The sequence below is a fragment of the Mixophyes fleayi genome, chromosome 1 (assembly GCF_038048845.1).
Source record: "Mixophyes fleayi isolate aMixFle1 chromosome 1, aMixFle1.hap1, whole genome shotgun sequence".
Taxonomy (NCBI): Eukaryota; Metazoa; Chordata; class Amphibia; order Anura; family Limnodynastidae; genus Mixophyes; species Mixophyes fleayi.
Window position 1 is genome coordinate 2182101 of NC_134402.1, and position 22119 is coordinate 2204219.

Genomic DNA, 22119 nt, shown 5'->3' on the forward strand with positions numbered 1-22119 from the left:
ACCTAACACACCCTCCCTCTACCCTGATCAATGCCCGAGTGAAGATGGCGGCGACTAGCGGGGAATTTATAGGATCCGAGTATCGCGAGATCCAGGGCCGGATTTACCGCTAGGCAACCTAGGCACCTGCCTAGGGCCTAGCGGCTCTCGGGGGGCACAGCTGGGGGGGACAGGAGTAATTTTTTAAAAAATGAAGAAAAAAAAAATTCGGCCCCTCCCCCGACTCGCGGCACAGAGGTGGTGAAGGGGCACAGAAGTGGTGATGGTGATTGGCACAGAAGTGGTGATGGTGAAGGGCACAGAGGTGGTAATGGGCACAGAGGTGGTGATGGTGATTGGCACATTGGTGGTGGTGGTGATTGGCACAGAGGTGGGGATGGTGATGGGCACAGAGGTGAGGGGGAAAGGGCACATGTGATATTGTGAAGGGGCAAAAGTGACAATGAAGGGGCACAGTGTGATGATAGAGGGACAAAAGTGACAAGAGCACATACTTGGATTTATGCGTATTATTTTTGCAAACAACTTAAGTAAGTATTTCTGCCCTGACTTCAATATTTATTATGTTGTTTTGACCCAACTACTTAAAAAAACGGGACTGCTTGGTAATTATTTAGGGGTGCCTTTTTCTGCAGCAGGGTGGCCTTGCTCTTTTCACATGTTAGGTACGCCCCCAAAGATGCAAGCCACGCCCTCACCTCCTTTGGCGGCGTGCCGCCGCTGCGCGGCGGCACATGCTTTCATATCTACGTAACTATAGGGGTATATGGTAGGCTGCAAAAATATAGTGCTATGGATTGTTTCAGGGAGGGGGCCCAAAAACAGTATCCTGCCTAGGGCCCTATGAGGTCTAAATCCGGCTCTGGCGAGATCCGACAACGGGATTATGAGTCAGAGCCTCAGTTTCACTTTTGAATTTGGCGCCAATACCCGGATCTGTCTCGGATCCGACTCGGATCCGCAACGTTCGGGTGGGCTCGGATTTCATAAATCCGAGTGCGCTCATCCCTACATGATACATGTATGTAAGATCATCATGTAACATGTATTTAAGGTCATCATGTGATGTGAATGGAAAATGACAGAGTTAATGGTCAGATTTTTGTTATTTTGTTCAAAAAGGAATGTTAGATGACACTAAGCAGTTTATGTTTAGAAACACTTATTTTGTTTTTTGGAGAATTGTACTTAGCTACATGCTGGCTCAGTGCCATGGAAGCTACACAGCTCTCTGTTACTTGTGGAGCCAAGGTTGAATGACCTGTATAGATAAGGCACCGGCTTCTTAGAGAACTTTCCAGAGGTGCATTGAAATATGATAATACCCACATCTAATGTATTTTCTCTTGTCTGCTTAGCCTTGAGATATGTACTTTTCTATTCGTTGGCATAATGCCATCTATTATGTGCCTGCGTGATAGTGATATGTCCACATAATGTGAACTTTAATGTGAACTAATGTATTTTTTCTGAGTAAATCAGAGTTCCTACAAACAGACCTGTGTGTTTCTTAACTCCTGGCTGGCCGTATTAATCGTATACACCTTATCTGATCACTGACCACTCAAGAAATATCTCTATCTAAAGTCATCATATGACATATAGGGCATATGACGCATCATGTGATGTGTATGGATGAGCAGATTACTCTGTAAACGGTGGTATAGTCACTTGGCCCAATGCCCAAATGTCTAGACCTGTGCAACTTGTCCCGGATGTTTGGTTATTGTTTATTTCTATAAACACCATGGTCCTGATTAACTTGCATCTAAGCTGCTTGTTTAAAAATAACATGGACCTTGAGAGTAGTTATGACCGTATTCAAATACAAACTGATCTCAAGATACATTTCCATTTGAATCTGGGTATAAGAACACTCTGCCTAAACGTTATTTGCTGCATGTGGACGGACCGAACAGACTGCTGTATACACACATGTGTAAGCGCAAAGAAAGTTCATGGCAGAACTCAAAACCTTGTATTTGCTCATAAAATAAAATAACACCTGTTAATAGTATAATCATTTATATGAATTATGATTTTTAAAATATAATATTTTAAAAAAAAAATTATTTACAATAACTACATAAAGATGATTTCAATGTGTTCTGTACATACAATGCATCTTAGTAGTATATATTATGATATCTAGTGGGACACATATGTGTAGTTTACAATACAGTGATGATACCGTGTCATCACTATCAGTCGGCACTTACACCTGTGCTGAAGCTGCTGCAAATGATACGGCAGAAAACAACGCACTTACGGCAAACACAGGAGTTGTATCGGCCACATCTGCCCTGGAGCGCCCATACTGTACATGACCTACGTTAGTCTGCCCCCTCCCTCCCCCATTCCATCAGGTCAGAGCCAGTTGTGTCATTTACATCCTGACATGAATCGCACGCAGTTGCGTCCTTTAGCGTAACGTCAGTTTCTGGGCATGCTCACAGCTGTTTCTCACAAGATACACACATGGGCTTATATGCCTACATGAATCAGACTCTTAGTCATTGCAGTGTGAGTATTTGCTGCATCAACTCTTATTGTATTCATACAATGCTGAGCTCAAATGTTTATATTTATTTTCATTTTTAGTGTATGTACCAGATGTGTATACTGATTATTATAACGATGATAACACCAGTGATCCGGGACATGAAAATGTGAGCAACACATCCATCAATAGCTCTCCAGGTAAGAATCTTTTCTTACTATAAGTGAAATATATCCATTTAGTTTAATAGCTACAGTATAATCTGAATACAATATCCCACTCACACTTGTTATAAAAGGATTATTAGTTATATTGTTCCATGTCCATTTGTTTAGTCTGATAATAAGGAATCAGCTGTAGTCTCCCTAGTAGGAATGACAGATACATGATGGTGTCCTGATGATACTGCAGCGATTCAGCTAATATTTTTACCTTAAAGTAAATACATTCACACTGGATGATACTTTGTATCCCGGCATTACAATCAATTGGGACTCTATATATTAGGCTACATGATACCCAGCATCCCCCCCCTATGATAAAGCATGATTCATAATTCAACTCTAATGATATGGTAATTATAATGCCAGCTATATTGTATTAATGGTGTCAGATTACTCTGATAGACACCCGAAATCCCTTCATTTGAATTACCTTATGTCTCTTTATTATCACTATCCCCTATAGAAATTCAATATACAGACTCAGATATAAGTGTCTTATTAGGGGGGTAATTTGTAACTGTTATCAAACCACAGCCAATACTTAGGTGTAAAACCACATGGAGCCATTATTGATATACAAATAAAAGTGATTATTTTTAAGATACAGACACAGACCAGAAGGCACAGCAGTTTATGACTGCAAATCTAATTAACTTTATTACACATCATTAGTTCACGAAAATTTTATATGTTTCGCTACTATTGAAGAAATCAGGATTTATGAATATTTTATGAGTATAAATAAAGCTTGAATACATTTTATTATACTGAACATCCTACAGTGCCCCCAATACACATTCTTTTCTTCCTCTTTTAAGGATCAGAGAATTTGGACTGTAAGCTCCAATGTGCTAAAGTCTGATGTGAATGATAACACATCCTCTGTACAGCGCTCGGTAACATGATTGGCGCTATATAAATAAATGATAATGAATAATCCTTTATGATCACAGTTTGAAAGTGGGTGGGGACAGAACAACCCTTAGCCAATAAGATTACCAAACTGCCCACAGCAGCATAAAATGTTGATGAGGGGGTTAATCTTGTTAGAAGCAGTGACCTGCAATTGAGTAAGAGAGGACATGGCTGCATGTGACAGGGGCAGTGACATGATATGAGGAGGGGAATGGAGGCAGCAGGAAGCCACAGACTGAGCGTTATATAGTGGAAGGAGCACAGTCCCCAGCAGCACAGAGTATATCAGGAGATGAGTGATGTGTTAGTGAGGACAGGGCTGCATGTGACAGGGGCAGTGACATGATGTGAGGAGGGGAATGGAGGCAGCAGGAGGTCACAGACAGAGTTATATAGTGGGAGGAGCAGGGTCCCCCAGCAGCACAGAGTATATCAGGAGATGAGTGATATGTTAGTGAGGACAGGGCTGTATGTGACAGGGGCAGTGACATGATGTGAGGAGGGGAATGGAGGCAGCAGGAAGCCACAGACTGAGAGTTAAATAGTGGAAGGAGCAGGGTCCTCAGCGGCACAGATTATATCAGGAGATGAATGATGTGTTAGTGAGGACAGGGCTGCATCTGACAGGGGCAGTGACAAGGGGAATGGGGGCAGCCACAGACTGAGAGTTATATAGTGGAAGGAGCAGGGTCCCCAGCAGCACAGAGTATATCAGGAGATGAGTGATGTGTCAGTGAGGACAGGTCTGCATGTGATGAGGGCAGTGTGATGATGTGGGGAGGGGAACATAGACATTGAGGCTGAGGTTAGCGATGCTGCAGTGAATTTTTGTGCAAATTGAATTTAGTGGAGGAACAGACCATTTTGGAGAGGTGTCAAGTTCTGCTTTATCTTCACCATTGTGTGTAATGACCATTCCATGCAGTATTTTTAAGTCTACATATCATGGAATTTATGGTCTATGAATAGAGCTGGGACAACTGTCCATTCATTATTTTATGTTGTGTGTTTGGGGAAAGATTGGGGACTTTGGGTTATACAGAAATGATCTGGGATTTCCTCATGAACAGTTAAGGCCAAATTGTGCTTCCAGATGTGGAGTGTTGTGAATGTTCCATATAACGGGTCTGAATATTCCCCTCCTGTCTACAATTAGGAATCCACAGGGTTAGATAGACCCGTTAGTGAAATGGGACCAGTGACACAGTGCCTATGTATTTAGTGCTCTAGTATTCCGGACACAAAGCATTCTGGGATATAAAATACACATGGGATGTTGGTGGTCAGAGCTCATTTCCGCATATAACGGCCCTTCTCTATGGGCTCTATCACATATCACTGGGGGAGACCAGTTCTGTACCTGTATGTCCCTGCTGTTATCTGACCACGTCTATACGTGCAGCAGGAATGATGATATGTAATGTAATTAATCAGTTCTCTGGTTTGAGGTTTCTGCTGAAGCGCTACTTATTGTTTTATTGAGGGGAGTTATTTTGGAGGCTAATTAGCATTCAGTATAGTCTATGGTTGTTTTACCATCTCTTACTTAGGTAACTAGGATTTCCCTAAGGTCCTTTCTTGATGGGGATTGTGCCAGATATAGACATATTATGGGTCATTCTGACAAGTCCAAATATGTTATGACAGATCTGATTGCTCAGAATGTAAATTCATGTCCTGCTTATCTCCATAACATGTATGTAATGTCATTTTGTGACATGTATGTAAGTTCGTCGTGTGACATGTATGGAAGGAAATCATGTAACGTGTAAATTGTCATCATGTGACATATATGATAGGCCATTATGAGACATGTATGGAAGGTCATAATCTGTTTTATATGGGAGGTCATCATATGATTTATATGGGAGGTCATCATGTGACATGTACAAAAAGTCTATAGGAAAAAAATCTTTATCAGAAAAGTCTTTATATATTTAACTTCCCACTGGTTGTATATCCCAAAATTTTATTCTATTGGGGTGATCTCCTAGAACGAATTATAATACATCAAAAAGACAAGAAAAAGAGTTCTAGTGTTCTTATTAAAATTTAGTTATTAAAAATGAATTTTATTTCTCAGATTGTTAAAATGTGTATCCAATATACAGTATATAGTGTCCTGTGATCTCCAGCGAAATATTACAATAAAACTGTGATATATAGAAACAGAATTGTCTGTGTGCAATAGATTAAATTCGAAGAGTCCTCTAAGAGATATGTGTTATACACCTGATCGTGAATCACTCCAAGAATATCTCCTAAACATAAATATATTTCTATTAGTGACCAGTACTAACAATACAACATGGAGATGGAGATCACAGAATTATTTTCCAATATATCTTACAGATCAAAGTTTATTTATTTTAATGTCTCCTGTAATGTTTCTGTTCTCCATGTACAATATAATTTTATCAATCATTAGATATCGATATATCAGTCCAGGCTGTAGTACTCATCTTATATCCCCATCATGTATCATTATATCACAATACTGATATATGAGGCTCCAGCTACTTGTTAATATACATGTAATAACCTGGATCTCTCCCAGTCACATATATTAGTGTAACTTGCTGAGTTACTCACAGATCACTAGGTCTGTTGGCTTATTGCACACAGCTGATCACACACAGACTTCTCCTGTGGTAAATATTACTGTGACACATTGTGTACACTATCGTTATGTTGTATTATCTTAGTGCTGCATTACGTGCGGCTAACGTTATTTATTTCATCATTACCCGCTGTGCAGGATTAATATGTGGGCTAGTTACCAATTTCACCGTCCATTTTACCTAGTATAACATATTAATAAAGAGACAGCATTTGCTGTACTTCCCATTATCAGCACATATCTATATGTCTCGTTACCAGTGATTATCTATATAGAAGATCTCTGGTCATTACATGCAGCATCCTGTATGTTATATCTACAATGTGCACAGCCACTATCAGAGGAAATAGCTGCTCTCTAGTCTCTGCCTGTGATCTCTGATCTCCTATCTTTCTCTGTTGTTTCAATCCTGCCATCTGCCCTGGTCTAAATATTGATATAATTATTTCACTGATTCCTCCTGCCCCCCATTTTTTTGGAGTGATTGGCTTATTAATAGAGTGTCAGATATTTCTTTAAGGATGTGTACACCCGATGTACGTATTGTCCACAACATGATTGTTAGAATGTTCACAACAATGGTGTTTAATGATTTGGAGCAACTAAAATCCAAAGACACCAACGTTTTATATGCTGCCTAAAATTCATGACTAGAACAAGATTCCTCCAGGCAGACCAACTATATTGGGCATCGGAGGGCTGTCAGAACATCCCAGCACATTTATAGACATCCATATAAGAAATTATGTCAGTAGTTTACCATTGTATTTACAGGACACTTCAGATGTCCTAAGAAAACCTTCTGATCTTCAACTGGACAAAAATAAGTGTCTTGCCACGTGGGATGTGGAATCCCTGTACACAGCTCACAAAGGGTAATCTTGCGGTTCAATATTTTTGAAAACAGAATAAAAAGTGAAATTTCAGTTATTTCTTACAGATTGTTTGGAATTCATATTGACAAAAAATTAGTTTCTTTTTTCAAAAGAGCTTTGTGGTGCTTGTACTGATAACACTCAGTGGTAATCACAGCGGGGAGTAGATGTGAGGTATCTGGACATTAGCATCTGACTCTTTACAAGTGACATGTACTGGAGAGAAGCTGCAGATAATTATCTATATACACCCACTTCTCATTGCCTGCTGTGGGCTGTGTTTTACTCATTGGTTTGTCAGCAGAATGTACTGTTTTCACACACACACACACTGCTCCTTCCCAGTGTTGTACTGTACCTGCTGTGTGAGAACTCTGCTGCTGAAACCATGGGGGTTACCTCACAGCTAATCTGACTCCGTTTCATCACTTCCTGTCTTGGAGAACTTCTCTGTCAGAATCTCTGTATAAGTCTGTCTGCTATCACTGCTGACAGCATCAACAAGGACTCAAGTTTAAGGACTGGGGAGGTGATTACAGTGCTGCAGATGCTGGTGGGAAGCACATAAGCACAATATGGTACATACTGCACGTCGCCACTGACTGCCAGAACATGCATACATACTGCACGCCACCACTGACTGCCAGAACATGTATGTATACATACTGCACGCCACCACTGACTGCCAGAACATGTATGAATACATACTGCACGCCGCCACTGACTGCCAGAACATGTATGTATACATACTGCACGTCGCATTGACAGAGGGAGAGAGCAGGGTGTAGTCACAGGCTGATTAGAGCAGGGACAGAGAATACAATTCTGATTCCAATTCTGATAACAATTGATAGAGAAGAGAGGAGGGCAGAGGAGTCTTTTTTTTCATTATTTGGCACTACAAGTGCTTTGGGGTGTCCCCCATTCTTTTGCATTAATATTTCTGGCTGTCAAAAGTCATATTTGTCAGCAGTATCTAAAACAATTTGTAGCATTACAAGAGCGTTGGTCTCATAATGGATTCTAAGCAGTCCACATATGAGCAGAATCAGTAATCAGGTTCTGTCACCAGTCCTGATGGTAGTGTTCCCAGTACGTCATCTGGAAAAGGCGATGTCAAACTACACAGTCTTTTGAAATCATTAAAAAAAACACACACCCCAAAAAAATTTACAGTGTTGAAGCGCAATAAAAGTGTAACTGGGGGCAGCATGGTGGCGTAGTGGTTAGCACTTCTGCCTTACAGCACTGGGGTCATGAGTTCAATTCCTGACCATGGCCTTATCTGTATGGAGTTTGTATGTTCTCCCTGTGTTTGCGTGGGTTTCCTCCGGGTGCTCCGGTTTCCTCCCACACTCCAAAAACATACTGGTAGGTTAATTGGCTGAAATCAAAATTGCCCCTAGTCTGTCTGTGTGTGTGTGTGTGTGTGAGTGTGTGTCTATATTAGGTAATTTAGACTGTAAGCTCCATTGTGGCAGGGACTGAAGTGAATGAGTTCTCTGTACAGCGCTGCGGAATTAGTGGCGCTATATAAATAAATGGTAATGATGATGGTGATGAAGTTAAGTGCCGATAAAAAAAATTGGCAACATGCCATTCTATACACGCAGTGGCAAAGAAAGAATGAGGCCTTCACCTTTGGCTATTAGTGGCAGATCAAAAAATGTTACCGAGCCTACAAGTGGTGCAAAACTACTGTTATGGGTCAAAGCCGAGCTGCAAGATAACAGTAAGGCATTAGAGGATAATGTTTGCTCTGAATCACAAATGACACCAATCCCTGTGGAGAGTCCATCCAACAGTGGGATGTCTAATTGTGAGCATTCTGTTAGTGTACCCATAAAGAGGCACCCTTTCAGCAGTTCTGCTGATGTGTGCCTGAACAGTCCGAGTGTAGCCGGTGATACAGAAATTGAGGATGCCACTTTGGAATTAGAAGAGGATGAGGGGGAGATTTGTGGAGGTGACGAGGGCGCTAATGAGGATGTTGATGAGGATGAGGTTGTTTGTGTTAGTCCTGCACCAGTGGCAGCAGTTCTGGCACGTGACAAGAAAAAGGCCATTGTCATGCCTGGGCATAAAACAAAAAAATCCACTTATGTGTGGAATTATTTCTACCCCAATCCAGACAACAATTGTATAGCCATTTGTAGTGTATGTCAAGCCACAGTCAGTCGAAGGAGGGACCTTAACCATCTTGGAACCTCATCCATGTTACGCCATTTCACGAGAGTTCATGGCAAAGTGTTGGGAAAAGCTGAAAGTTCTTCCAAAAAAATACAAGCACTCCCTCATCAGCTAGGACCCTCCGCTCACCGACATCCCAACGGCTACAAAATACACCCACCACACCATCCTCATCAATATCCTCAGTAGCGCTCGGAGTTAGCCCGGCATCCCACTTAAGGCTGGATGACTCCGGCACTATTATTGATTCCTCTGAAGAAAGGGTTAGTCCTGCTGCTGCTGTTGCTGCTGCTGGGGGTGAATCGTCATCCCAGAGGAAGGCCAAGAAAAAGAGCAGTCCTACATTTCAGCAATTAACTGTGAAACAATCATTTGCGAGGGGAAGCAAATATGACAGCAGTCACCCAGTCGCCAAGCGAATCACAGACGCCATGGCTGCCATGTTATTGTTAGATCTGCGTCCAATCTCCACAATAAACGCAGCTGGTTTTTCACAGTTAATTGAGGTTTTGTGTCCGCGTTACAGAATTCCATCGCAACACCATTTTTCCCGTAAAGCTATTCCACAACTATACCAAAAAGTGTGTACAAATGTAGAGATTGCGCTGAAAAATGCCATTCTGCCCACTGTCCAATTAACCACAGATATGTGGACAAGTGGAAGTGGTCAAACCAAAGACTATATGACTGTGACAGCCCACTGGGTTGGTCATTCACCTTCACCAGCAGGAACAGCAGCAGCATGTACAATACTACGTAACATTTGTCACAGGCAGGCCACTCTTTGTATCACCGGCTTAACTAACAGGCATACAGCTGACAATTTGTTACGCAAACTGAGAGATGTGATTGATGCATGGCTTATACCACTTGGACTCTCCCCAGGATATGTTATTTCTGATAACGCCAACAATATAGTGCGAGCATTACAGCTGGGTGATTTCCAGCACATTCCCTGTTTTGCTCACACCATCAACTTCCTACGAAGTAACTGTAAGGTGCAGGAGATGCTTTCGGTGGCCCGTAAGATTTCGGGCCATTTCAGGCATTCGGCCACATCATGTAGGAGATTGCAGCAGCTCCAAGAGCAGTTTAACTTGCCCTGCCAGTAACTTAAGCAGGAGGTGGTAACTAGGTGGAATTCCACCCTTTACATGCTGCAGAGGATGGAGGAGCAGCGCAAAGCCATCCAAGCGTATTGCACAAGCCATGACATTGGGAAAGGAGGGGGGATGTATTTCAGTCTTGCACAGTGGGGAATCTTTTCAGTGCTGTGCAAGGTGCTGAAACAATTTGAAGTTGTGACAGGTGAAGTGAGTGCAGATTCTGCTAGTTTGAGCCAAGTCATTCCTTTAATTAGATTATTGGAAAAGCAGCTTGAGAAACTGAGGGAGGAGATGAAAGCAAGCAATTCCGCAAAGTATGTTGGCCTTGTCGATCAAGTACTTAATTCGCTTCACAATGATCCTTGAGTTATTAAGATCTTGAGCTCGGATCAGTACGTTTTGGCCACTGTGCTTGATCCAAGGTTTAAGACCTACATTGAGTCTTTGCTTCAAAATGAACGAGATGTGAACTTTTGCAAGAAGCTATTGCTCAGCAAGTTGTCCGCTGAACTGAGCCTTGGCTTGCCGACGTGTCCTCCTTCAGTTTCTCAAGCAGCTGCTGCTCGTAAAAAATTGAATTTTTAAAAAAAAAAGCAGGGAGGACGCAGAGGGCAGACCAGAACAGTTTAACATCTGGGCTGGTTTGAAGGATTTTTCTAAAAAATGTGTAACCTTGCCCATAACTCCATCCAATATGAGTATTAACATGCAAAGGATGGTGGAGGATTACTTTCAAGAGGTAGATGATATGGAAATGTCAGACAGTCCCTTCCTTACTGGGAAGAAAAGCAGGCCATTTGGAAACCCATGTACAAACTTGCTTTGCAATATCTAAGCTGCCCACCCTCCAGTGTGTACTCTGAACGAGTGTTTAGCATAGCAGGGAACTTAGTCAGTGATTGCCGTAGAAGGTTACTTCCCAAAAATGTGGAGAAAATGATGTTTATAAAAATTAACTACATCTTCCACGAGGAAGGCCTTCACCATCCAAGACATCCAAGCACTGACTGTTCTCTAATGGCGGATTTAAGCGGCGATGAATTGATTATGGCGTACACACTGATGAGGGTGAGGATGAAGCTGAAGATGATGACGATAACATCTTTTTAAAACTATCTATGTAAGTATAGGGTGCAATCTACCCCCAAAGAGGAAAGGGACTTGGGGCATTTCCATATCACGTACCATCTTGAAAGGCTGCTGTTTGGGCAATTTCTCCTTAAGGGTAGGGTGTCATAGACAGAGTGACCCTAAACTGGCTTTGTCCATTTCTCTTAATATTGTACAGTCTATAACGGCTGAATTTTTTGGTATTTTAGACAACTGGAAAGGGGCCTAGAGAGACAGAAACCAAACTGCCTTTGTCCATTTCTTTACATATTTAAGTATAAGTGTAGGGTGTAATATACATCCAAAGACGATGGCTGCATTGCCAATATGCATTGATGGAGATGAAGACAATCTGGTTTGTGTGTAGAATTAATGACGGCCTACCAGGAAATAAACTGTTTTTTGGATAATTTAGGGGTTGGGTGTCAGATGCTATAAGTGGGATGAGCGGAGTTGTACTCAGCCCTTGCAGATCTGGATGTTGCCCACCCACCCTCCCTGCTTCATGGATTCCTGAGTTTCGTGAGGAATCAACTGGATATCGTTTCTGGATGGGTATCAGCTGGAGGCTGTCCGTGAATATGGATGGAGTTTTGGCCGGAAAATGCAGTTCAGTCGATGGCCAGTGGTTGTTTGGGCGCACATTTACAGTATAGGGCACGTTGAACCCACCTCTCTTCGAGTGAATTGGCTATTAGTCTCGGATCAGGTACCGCCCCTGTGGGTTGCCCTGTGGTTGCTTTACGTATAGCCCAGAGGATGGGCGGGTTCTTTGGAATCGGGACGTCGTGCCCCGTCCAGGTAGATATGTGCGCCTTTGGTGTGATTGGTCCACCATTTGAACCCATGGGAAGTCCTAAGGAGATGCTGGGACAGCTGGGTTTTGCCTGGCGATGTCGGACTGACTGCTTTATTCTCCTCCACCATAGTTAAATAAATCATTTAATTTTGCCACACTCAAGTCTTGTGTCGTTACTCTAAGGTTTTTAGTGGTATAAGAGTAAGAAAGTAAAGAGGTGAAGATATCAGACATAAACCTTTTATGTATTTGAAATACATTTAAATGGTAGAGAAGCCTTTGCTTAGTTTGGTTATTAGTGAGCAAAGTTTGCCATTACGTTCCCTTACAAGGCCTAAGCTGACTTTAACAACAATTCAAGGATACATAAAGCCAACAAGACTGGTCAGTAGTGTAAACTGAATGCACAGAGAACAAAGCTGCAAGAGGTAAATACATAAAATAAGAATATGTTCCCACAGCAAAAGAAAAATAAAAACTAGTTTATTTTAATATAATATTAAAGGATATCGAATGTATTTATTCATAAAGGAAAAACTTCATGCAAATGGATTGCCAAAAATGCAAAGTATTTTAAACGTGCAGCGAGTGCTCAAATCAGCATATACAGATAGAGATGTTATAATTGCTCAGAGAAAATTAAGGAACCAAAATTAGTCCAGCTGTGGTAAAAATGAAAGGTCCTCAATTGTATAAGGTCTTATTGCAGAAGTAACCAGCTGGTTTACCAAATCCTCAGTTAATAAGAGTACTGATGCTCAAACTTCAGTTATGCACTAGTAAATACTAAATCCTCAATATGAGCGTCTGTTCAGCCAAATCTCGGTACATTCACAAATCAGGCTCTAGTATGTAGCTCCAAACTTACATACACACTTATATAAATTACCATCCATAAATCAGGACTAAGAGGGGTGGCTGTGGGGACCATCATCTGTGTATTTCAGTGAACACACAAATCTGTGAATAACAGATCCACCATTGTGTGAGTGACAGCAATCTGACTCCATGATAGTGCTGAATCTGCAGCTAACCGCAGGATGTGATGACATACCATGTCTGTATTGCGCAAGTAACACGTCCATTAAGGTTTCTGCGTTAATCAACGTAATTTCATTGCTTTTTGCAGTTTGAGTTGAAGAGTTTCAATCGTTTTCTTTCATTGTAGATTGTGTATAAGGAACCTTAATTGGACATGATAAACCGTAAGGTTTTTTGTCTATGGATATATATCTAATATATAAATGCTTAGTGGCGTCTGTGTGTGGAAAAAAAAAAACAAGTTGCAGCGCCACCTGCTGGGCAGAGTTATACACTGACCTACTAAATTCTTAGTGTGTGTGGGAAAAAAAATTCAAAAAGGGCTGAAATTTGGTAGGGCTCAAACTCATTTTCGTGAGGTAATTTTACCTCATGAACACACATGTGTAGAGGCGTGCGTTAGTGTGTGTGTGTGTGTGTGTGTGTGTGTGTGTAAAAAACTATTTTAACTGTCAAAGAAGAGAGAAAGAGAAAATGGTACTGACGGAGCACTCTTTTAACCAGATAATTGAATATTGGTATAAATCTGTGATATAAAATCAACAATTTTTATTGGTATATATTAAAATAGTCAAAGCGAAATATTAAAAAGTGATATAATTTGTTGTAAACCAAGTATTTAACTGTTAAGAGGTAGATATACTACCACGCTGGCTTGCTGTTTTAAGGTAATTAATTAGGGCTGATAGAGAACATTATTATAACCTAACTTCTTTCTAGATGGCTATGAGATGTTAAATAGGGACTTAATAATGTGTCCCATTTCCTAGGTAGGAATGGTCATATTTTATATATATTAAACCATGAGATACTCCAATAGTCTATCCTCATATATCTGCTATATCGATCGGGTGAGTATATCCCTCAGTAAGTTATTACTGTTGTGCAATTTATATAGTGATCATTGCTGATTATTGATTTTATAGCATATAGCATATAGCCGTTAATAGCCTTCGATAATATCAAGATCTCATATATGATATGTAAGGCTCCAACTTACTGGTAGACCCTATAGCCTTAATAATATGGGATTGGGCTTCATGATGTTCACCTGTAAAGCGTAACCATAGCCTCAAGTTAATGCTACATATGCAGATAGGTCACTGCTAATAGATCTAATGGACTCCTATAGTAATCTGTTGGTGCATTAGTAATGTTATATTGGATAACACTCCCCCTCTGTAGGTTAATGTTATCTTGTTTATATAGTTATTCTTCTTGGTTGATAGGTAACTTAATATCAGTTAGCAATTCAGTAACCCTCAATATTATCAGAGGATTGCTGATAAAAAACAAGATCTTGTAGACTCTGGGCAACAGGTTTGATATTATAGTGTTAACCTGTGCAACCTTAATTATAACCTTGCTTGTTGCTAATGGATAAGTCCTAAAATAGATCCAAAATGAATAGCTGTGTGATCGCTATTGGGTAAATTTCTATAATGACAACCCTAGAGCTACTACTTTAAAGGATAGAACATGGAATAGCGCATCTCCTAATATGTTTAGAAGTTTCTCATCAGCCTATTATTACATATTGTAAACCCCTAACATGCAGCTCAGCGTTACGCCGACGCGCGTTTCGCTTATGAGCTTTTACAAGGCAATCAAAAACTATTTTCTCAGAAAGGGCTCATCCAATTGACCTGAAATTTGGTATACTGACATTATTTGACAAAAAAATTAGAATAGTGAAGTCAGTAAACTTCCATCATCCCCCCTTCCCCCCGTGGGAGGGGTAGTAAAGGCTAAATTTACGAGTTGAGGGGTCAAACTCATTTTCGTGAGGTAATTTTACCTCATGAACACACATTAAAAAGGGCGCTTGCGTCGGGAAGTAACGCTCTTTCCCTGAGGAGGCCTGGGCTAGGCCCAAATGCATGACAAGAACCTTTTTAAGACCTTAAGTATCTTGATTTTACTAGAATGCATGAGTATCATGCACGGGTTAACTTGTATATATATATATATATTTAAATATGATTGTGAATTTTCATATGAAAAAATATAATTTTCATGATCTAATGTGATCATATATTTTTAATTTTCCAACATAATAATATTAATTAATTTATTTAAATCTTTGATTCAATATTTGTGTGTATTTGATCCTTATAATAAATTGAACAGAGTATCAAAATAACAGGATACAGATGAGTTATTCTGAACCAATACTATTGCTTATACACAAGGCAGTCGCCCCGATCGCCCCCCCTAGCAGACACTTGCTGCCGATGGCTGCACAGTATGTGCAGGTCCGTCCAGCCGTGACAGGCAGGGACAGTGTGCTGCCCGGCTGCTCTGACTGTGTTTAAAACACAATCAGAGCAGCCGGGCAGCACACTGTCCCTGCCTGTCACGGCTGGACGGACCTGCACATACTCACAATCAGAGCAGCCGGGCAGCACACTGTCCCTGCCTGTCACGGCTGGACGGACCTGCACATACTGTGCAGCCGTCGGCAGCCTAAACTGTTAGAAAGGGGCGGGGCCTAAATCGCCCCCCCTAAATCGCCCGGGTACAGTAGTTTTCTATATCCGCCCCTGACACAAGGTGAATTCTAGTAGGATATATACTATTGGAGGATCTTTTCTAACAGTTGATTGGCTGGAAAGATAACTAATCAAATTGCAATGAAGGGGATTGGTGAACATAGAATAGAAAAGGCAGCGAGTGAGGCTAAATAGATGACAATGTTATATAGTGAAACGAACGTCGGGTGTACGTATCCGCACAGATGTGTTATAAAATATCTGACACTCTATTAATAAGCCAATCACTCCAATAAAATGCAATCAGTGAAATAGTGATATTAATATTTAGACCTCGGCAGATGGCCGGATTGAAATAAGAGGAGATCAGAGATCACAGGCAGAGACTAGAGAGCAGCTATTTCCTCTGATAGTGGCCGTGCACATTGTAGATATAACATACAGGATGCTGCATGTAATGACCAGAGATCTTTTATATAGATAATCACTGGTAACGAGACATATAGATATGTGCTGATAATGGGAAGTAAAGCGAATGCTGTCTCTTTATTAATATGTTATATTAGGTAAAATGGACAGTGTAATTGGTAACTAGCCCACATATTAATCCTGCACAGCGGATAGCGGTGAAATAAATAACGTTAGCTGCACATAATACAGCAGTAAGATAATACAATATAACGATAGTGTACACAATGTGTCACAGTAATATTTACCACAGGAGAAGTCTGTGTGTGATCAGCTGTGTGCAATAAGCCAACAGACTGAGGGATCTGTGAGTAACTCAGCAAGTTACACTAATATATGTGACTGGGAGAGATCCAGGTTATTACACGTATATTAACAAGTAGCTGGAGACACATATTGTTAGCAGTCGCGGCGGTGCCCGCGGCTGGCGCGACTGTTTGGGCTCCTCTGCCGGCGTCCCAGCCGTCGCTATGAAGACCGGGACGTCACTTCCAGTTTCTGCACTCCGGTTGCCTGGGCAACAAATGGGACGCTCTAGGCTCTCTGTCGCAGACAATTCTGTTTCTATATATCACAATTTTAATATTTCGCTGGAGATCACAGGACACTGTATACTGTATATTGGATACACATTATAACAATTTCAAAAATAAAATAAAATTTTAATAACTCAAAATGTATTTACTTTAAAAAGTAATTTAGAGCCTTAGAACTGGCAGTTTAACATAATGTGCGTCTGACACTGGAACACTTTTTATTTCTCGTTTTAAAATTGGAAGGTCAACAAGTGATGTGTGTGGGGGGTAATCATGTAACGTATGTGGCAGATTACTAATATGTGCATCTTGTCCTGACATTTGTGTGGCCAATCAGAACAGTTTGTTTCTTCACTGCTATAAATACTAATTAATGTAAATTGTGCATAAATATTAAATAAGTGAATGGTTTGTTATTGTTTATATGTTTATATGTATAGACACCATTGTAACGTGAGTATTCGCTGCATCAACTCTTATTGTATTCTTTGTATGGTGACCTCATATGTATATATTTATTTTCTTCTTTAATTTGCCAGATGAGAATATGGATGAATATTACCGATATAACACCACAGACCTAGGACATGATCATGTGAGCAACAAATCCAACAACAGTTTCACAAGTAAGGATCATTTCTCTTATATTTCCTTTACCAATGGATTTCACTAGGTTCTGTTATCAGCCTTCATCTTCTGCTCATCCTTTATGTACAATGTGGAAGTTTCTGGGGACAGAACAAGGTGTAGCCAATAAGATTGTCAGAATACTCACTGCAGCACAGAGTGTTTCATGAGATGAGTGTGCTGATCTTGTGGAAAGCCTTGACCTGTCCACACGTGTGATTGAGTAAATAAGGACACGGCTGCATGTGACAGGGGCAGTGACATGATGTGAGGAGGGGAATGGAGGCAGCAGGAAGCCACAGACTGAGAGTTATATAGTGGAAGGAGCAGGGTCCCCCAGCAGCACAGAGTATATCAGGAGATGGGTGATGTGTTAGTGAGGACATGTCTGCATGTGACACAGCCAGTGACATGATGTGAGGAGGGGAATGGAGGCAGCAGGAAGCCACAGACTGAGAGTTATATAGTGGAAGGAGCAGGGTCCCCAGCAGCACAGAGTATTTCAGGAGATGAGTGATGTGTTAGTGAGGACAGGGCTGCATGTGACAGGGGCAGTGACATGATGTGAGGAGGGGAATGGAGGCAGCAGGAAGCCACAGACTGAGAGTTATATAGTGGAAGGAACAGGGTCCTCCAGCAGCACAGAGTATTTCAGGAGATGAGTGATGTGATAGTGAGGACAGGGCTGTATGTGACAGGGGCAGTGACATGATGTGAGGAGGGGAATGGAGGCAGCAGGAAGCCACAGACTGAGAGTTATATAGTGGAAGGAGCAGGGTCCACCAGCAGCACAGAGTATATCAGGAGATGAGTGATGTGTTAGTGAGGACAGGGCTGCATGTGACAGGGGCAGTGACATGATGTGAGGAGGGGAATGGAGGCAGCAGGAAGCCACAGACTGAGCGTTATATAGTGGAAGGAACAGGGTCCTCCAGCAGCACAGAGTATATCAGGAGATGAGTGATGTGTTAGTGAGGACAGGGCTGCATGTGACAGGGGCAGTGACATGATGTGAGGAGGGGAATGGAGGCAGCAGGAAGCCACAGACTGAGCGTTATATAGTGGAAGGAACAGGGTCCTCCAGCAGCACAAAGTATATCAGGATATGAGTGATGTGTTAGTGAGGACAGGGCTGTATGTGACAGGGGCAGTGACATGATGTGAGGAGGGGAATGGAGGCAGCAGGAAGCCACAGACTGAGAGTTATATAGTGGAAGGAGCAGGTCCCCAGCAGCACAGAGTATATCAGGAGATGAGTGATGTGTTAGTGAGGACAGGGCTGCATGTGACAGGGACAGTGACATGATGTGAGGAGGGGAATGGAGGCAGCAGGATGCCACAGACTGAGAGTTATATAGTGGAAGGAGCAAGTCCCCAGCAGCACAGAGTATATCAGAAGATGAGTGATGTGTCAGTGAGGACAGGTCTGCATGTGATGAGGGCAGTGTGATGATGTGGGGAGGGGAACATAGACATTGAGGCTGAGGTGAGCGATGCTGCAGTGAATTTCTGTTTAAATTTAGCAGAAGAACAGACCATTTACAGAGTTGTGAAGTTATGGTGATACAATGCTCCAGTACTACTTTATCTTCACCTCAGATTATTCCCCCCATCCCCAATAAAGTCTTATGTTTCTCTTATTCAGTTTCCTTGTATTCAATTGTACAATTAGAGTCACAATTCTTGAAGGCAGTTTACATAATAAGGAGATCTCTGAAATTATTATTGCACCTCAATCCCGATGTATTTCCTACAGGTTCATGACAAATAATATCTGACTGATATATTGTTCGCCTTACGCTTTGCCAAGGGCAGACTGTGTAAGATGGCAGCAATATTTGTACAGGCTTTAGGTTGGGCTATAAAATGACACTTCCCCCTGTGGCTAGATCACATACAAATAACTTATTGTAGATATTTATGTTAATTAATGGTCAAGGGCACCGCTGTATTTCATTGCAAATGTACTGATATTTTTTTAGATTGTGTGTAATACAGTAAGGGTGTACCAAATTCGAATGCACACGGACGCATCTGAATCAAGCTCTGGACATCACAAGTTACTTGTTTATCTGCTGTATCTCTTGCTCCTGCTACAGGACTAGTTCAAGTCCTGATCAGTAGTGATGACCATCTCGTATGCATGCTATAACATGTGCTTGTACTCTTGTGTTTGTGCTGTTGCTCTAACCAGCCAGCTCGCTGCAGTTTTACAGTTCCTTGACAGCACTGTTAGCTTAGCTGCCTTAAGCCTATTGTTAGCTTGTTTTGTGGGGGCCCAAACAAACCAAACACTTCAGTCACAAAAGTGGCACTCCTTGTCGCTGGAGTGCTTGACTTGTTAAACTGTGCATGCTACCCCTCCTGTTTCTGTATGAGTTTATTAAACCGTTTTAACATATGGGTGGGTGGGAGGTCCCAAGGACAATTCCATCTTGAACCACTTTTCTTTTCTGACACTGCTGTGTGGCAATGTTTCCTAGACGTGATATAAACTGCTGTGTGTTTGTGTCGATGCTCTGTCGCTTAGTATCCAGCCAGGTCGCTGCAGTCTTTGGCTGAAACTGGATGAAAATGAAATTGTGACCTATGAGGTGGCCAAAAATGACTGGAAATTATTGTTATTGAGGATAATAATAATGTAGGAACAAAAAAAGCCAAATTATGTGATTTGAGCATATTTGAGCAATTTTTAAAAAAAATACAGATCTAAAAGCAAAACCAAATCGCGTGAGGGCGGTTTTGCCAAAACTAACACCTAACCCAAAACAACAAGTTCCTCCCCTCCCCCCCGCCCCTAGCTGTGCTTTGAGCTCACTGAGTTACTGTGCTTATTGTTTACTGTACTGTGTACTCACCTCGTATTGTAATTTTGTTTGTCCCTGTACGGCGCTACGTACACCTAGTGGTGCCCTATAAATAAAAATTAATAATAATAATAATAATAATAATAATACAGAGCCAAACACGGGGACAATGAACATCATTAATTTAGACGAGGGCAGATGACAGGATTGAAATAACAGACAAAGATAGGAGATCAGAGATCACAGGCAGAGACTAGAGAGCAGATATTTCCTCTGATAGTGGCCGTGTACATTGTAGATATAACATACAGGATGCTGCATGTAATGACCAGAGATCTTCTATATAGATAATCACTGGTAACGAGACATACAGATAGCCTATTGCTCATATAGAAGCAGGAGAGGTGGCAGTGTTCTTGGCAGTCTACAGTGACATTGCTCTGTGCCATTGCTCACACTGAAACAGAAGGGAAGGCAGTGTTCTTCTTATCAGTCTCCAGTGATATTGCTCTGTGCCATTGCTCATACAGAAGCAGGAGAGGTGGCAGTGTTCTTCTAAGTCTCCAGTGACATTGCCCTGTGCCGTTGCTCATACAGAAACAGGAGAGCTAGTAGTGTTCTTACCAGTCTCCAGTGACATTGCCCTGTGCCATTGCTCATACAGAAACAGGAGGGGTGGCAGTGTTCTTCTAAGTCTCCAGTGACATTGCCCTGTGCCGTTGCTCATACAGAAACAGGAGAGCTAGTAGTGTTCTTACCAGTCTCCAGTGACATTGCCCTGTGCCATTGCTCATACAGAAACAGGAGGGGTGGCAGTGTTCTTCTAAGTCTCCATTGACATTGCCCTATGCCGTTGCTCATACAGAAACAGGAGAGCTGGTAGTGTTCTTACCAGTCTCCAGTGACATTGCCCTGTGCCATTGCTCATACAGAAACAGGAGAGGTGGTAGTGTTCTTGGCAGTCTACAGTGTTAGTGCCATTGCTCAGTGTCATTGCTGAAACAGAATAAATAAGGGTGGCAGTGTTCTTAAAAGTCTCCAGTGACATTGCTGTGTGCCATAGCTCACACAGAAAGAGGAGAGGTGGCAGTGTAAACTGGGGGGGTTGGGGGGAAGGAAGCCCAAAACACTGCCACCAATGCTGCCTGGAAGAACCTGGCTGGTACTCAGTGCAGGTGCAAGTGCATTGGATATGCTGCCCTGCGATATTACAATAGCACCCCTCTCCATTCCAGGATCAGAGGGGAGAGAAATACAATACTGATATACACTGGTGGCAGTGGAGACAGCTGCGGATGCCCAGGGAGCAAAGGGGACAATATGGGAAGTATACGGCGAGTCCTGCACCTGGACTCGCCGCCCAGCCACAGCAGAGTGACCCCAGGGATCCTCTATGGGGCAATGCTGGGCAACCCAGGGTCTCTTGGAGCGCAACATAACAGATACAAGGAGTGGGGGGTTGGGGGACACTGGCAGAAATTACTGAGGAAAAGAAGGAGGTAAAAAGGGGAATATAAAAAATAAAGAAATTAAAAAAAAGATAAGACAAATATAAATGTTAAAATGAATAAAGGAAGAAAGAATAAAGTAAATAGAAATGAGTAAAACATAATTATTAGGGAGAAAAACAGGCAAAAATAAACAGAAAGAGAGGAATACGAATTATGAGAAAATAGAGAAAGATTTTACAATACGAAGCTTAGTGAAAAAACACTACCAAATACTTACCAACGACATCAGTCACGGCTATACTTACCAGGAACTTTCCAGAAAGGCAAGACAGAGCTAACTTTCACTAACTGTCCTTAT

At 41.7% G+C, this 22119-nt stretch overlaps 1 protein-coding gene across 2 annotated transcripts in view; it reads left to right on the forward strand.

The window, feature by feature from the left end:
- LOC142097491 (proteinase-activated receptor 1-like) overlaps positions 1-22119 on the forward strand; it is a 310042-nt gene that overhangs the window by 258161 nt on the left and 29762 nt on the right. Inside the window, exons 1-2 of one of the 2 annotated variants that reach the window (XM_075179574.1) lie at positions 2646-2700; positions 17416-17502. In XM_075179574.1, the coding sequence (XP_075035675.1) occupies positions 17424-17502 (79 nt within the window). In that variant the 5' untranslated portion in view covers positions 2646-2700; positions 17416-17423. Of the gene's footprint in view, positions 1-2645; positions 2701-17415; positions 17503-22119 lie in introns of those variants that run through there. The other variant, XM_075179488.1, reaches the window with a different exon arrangement.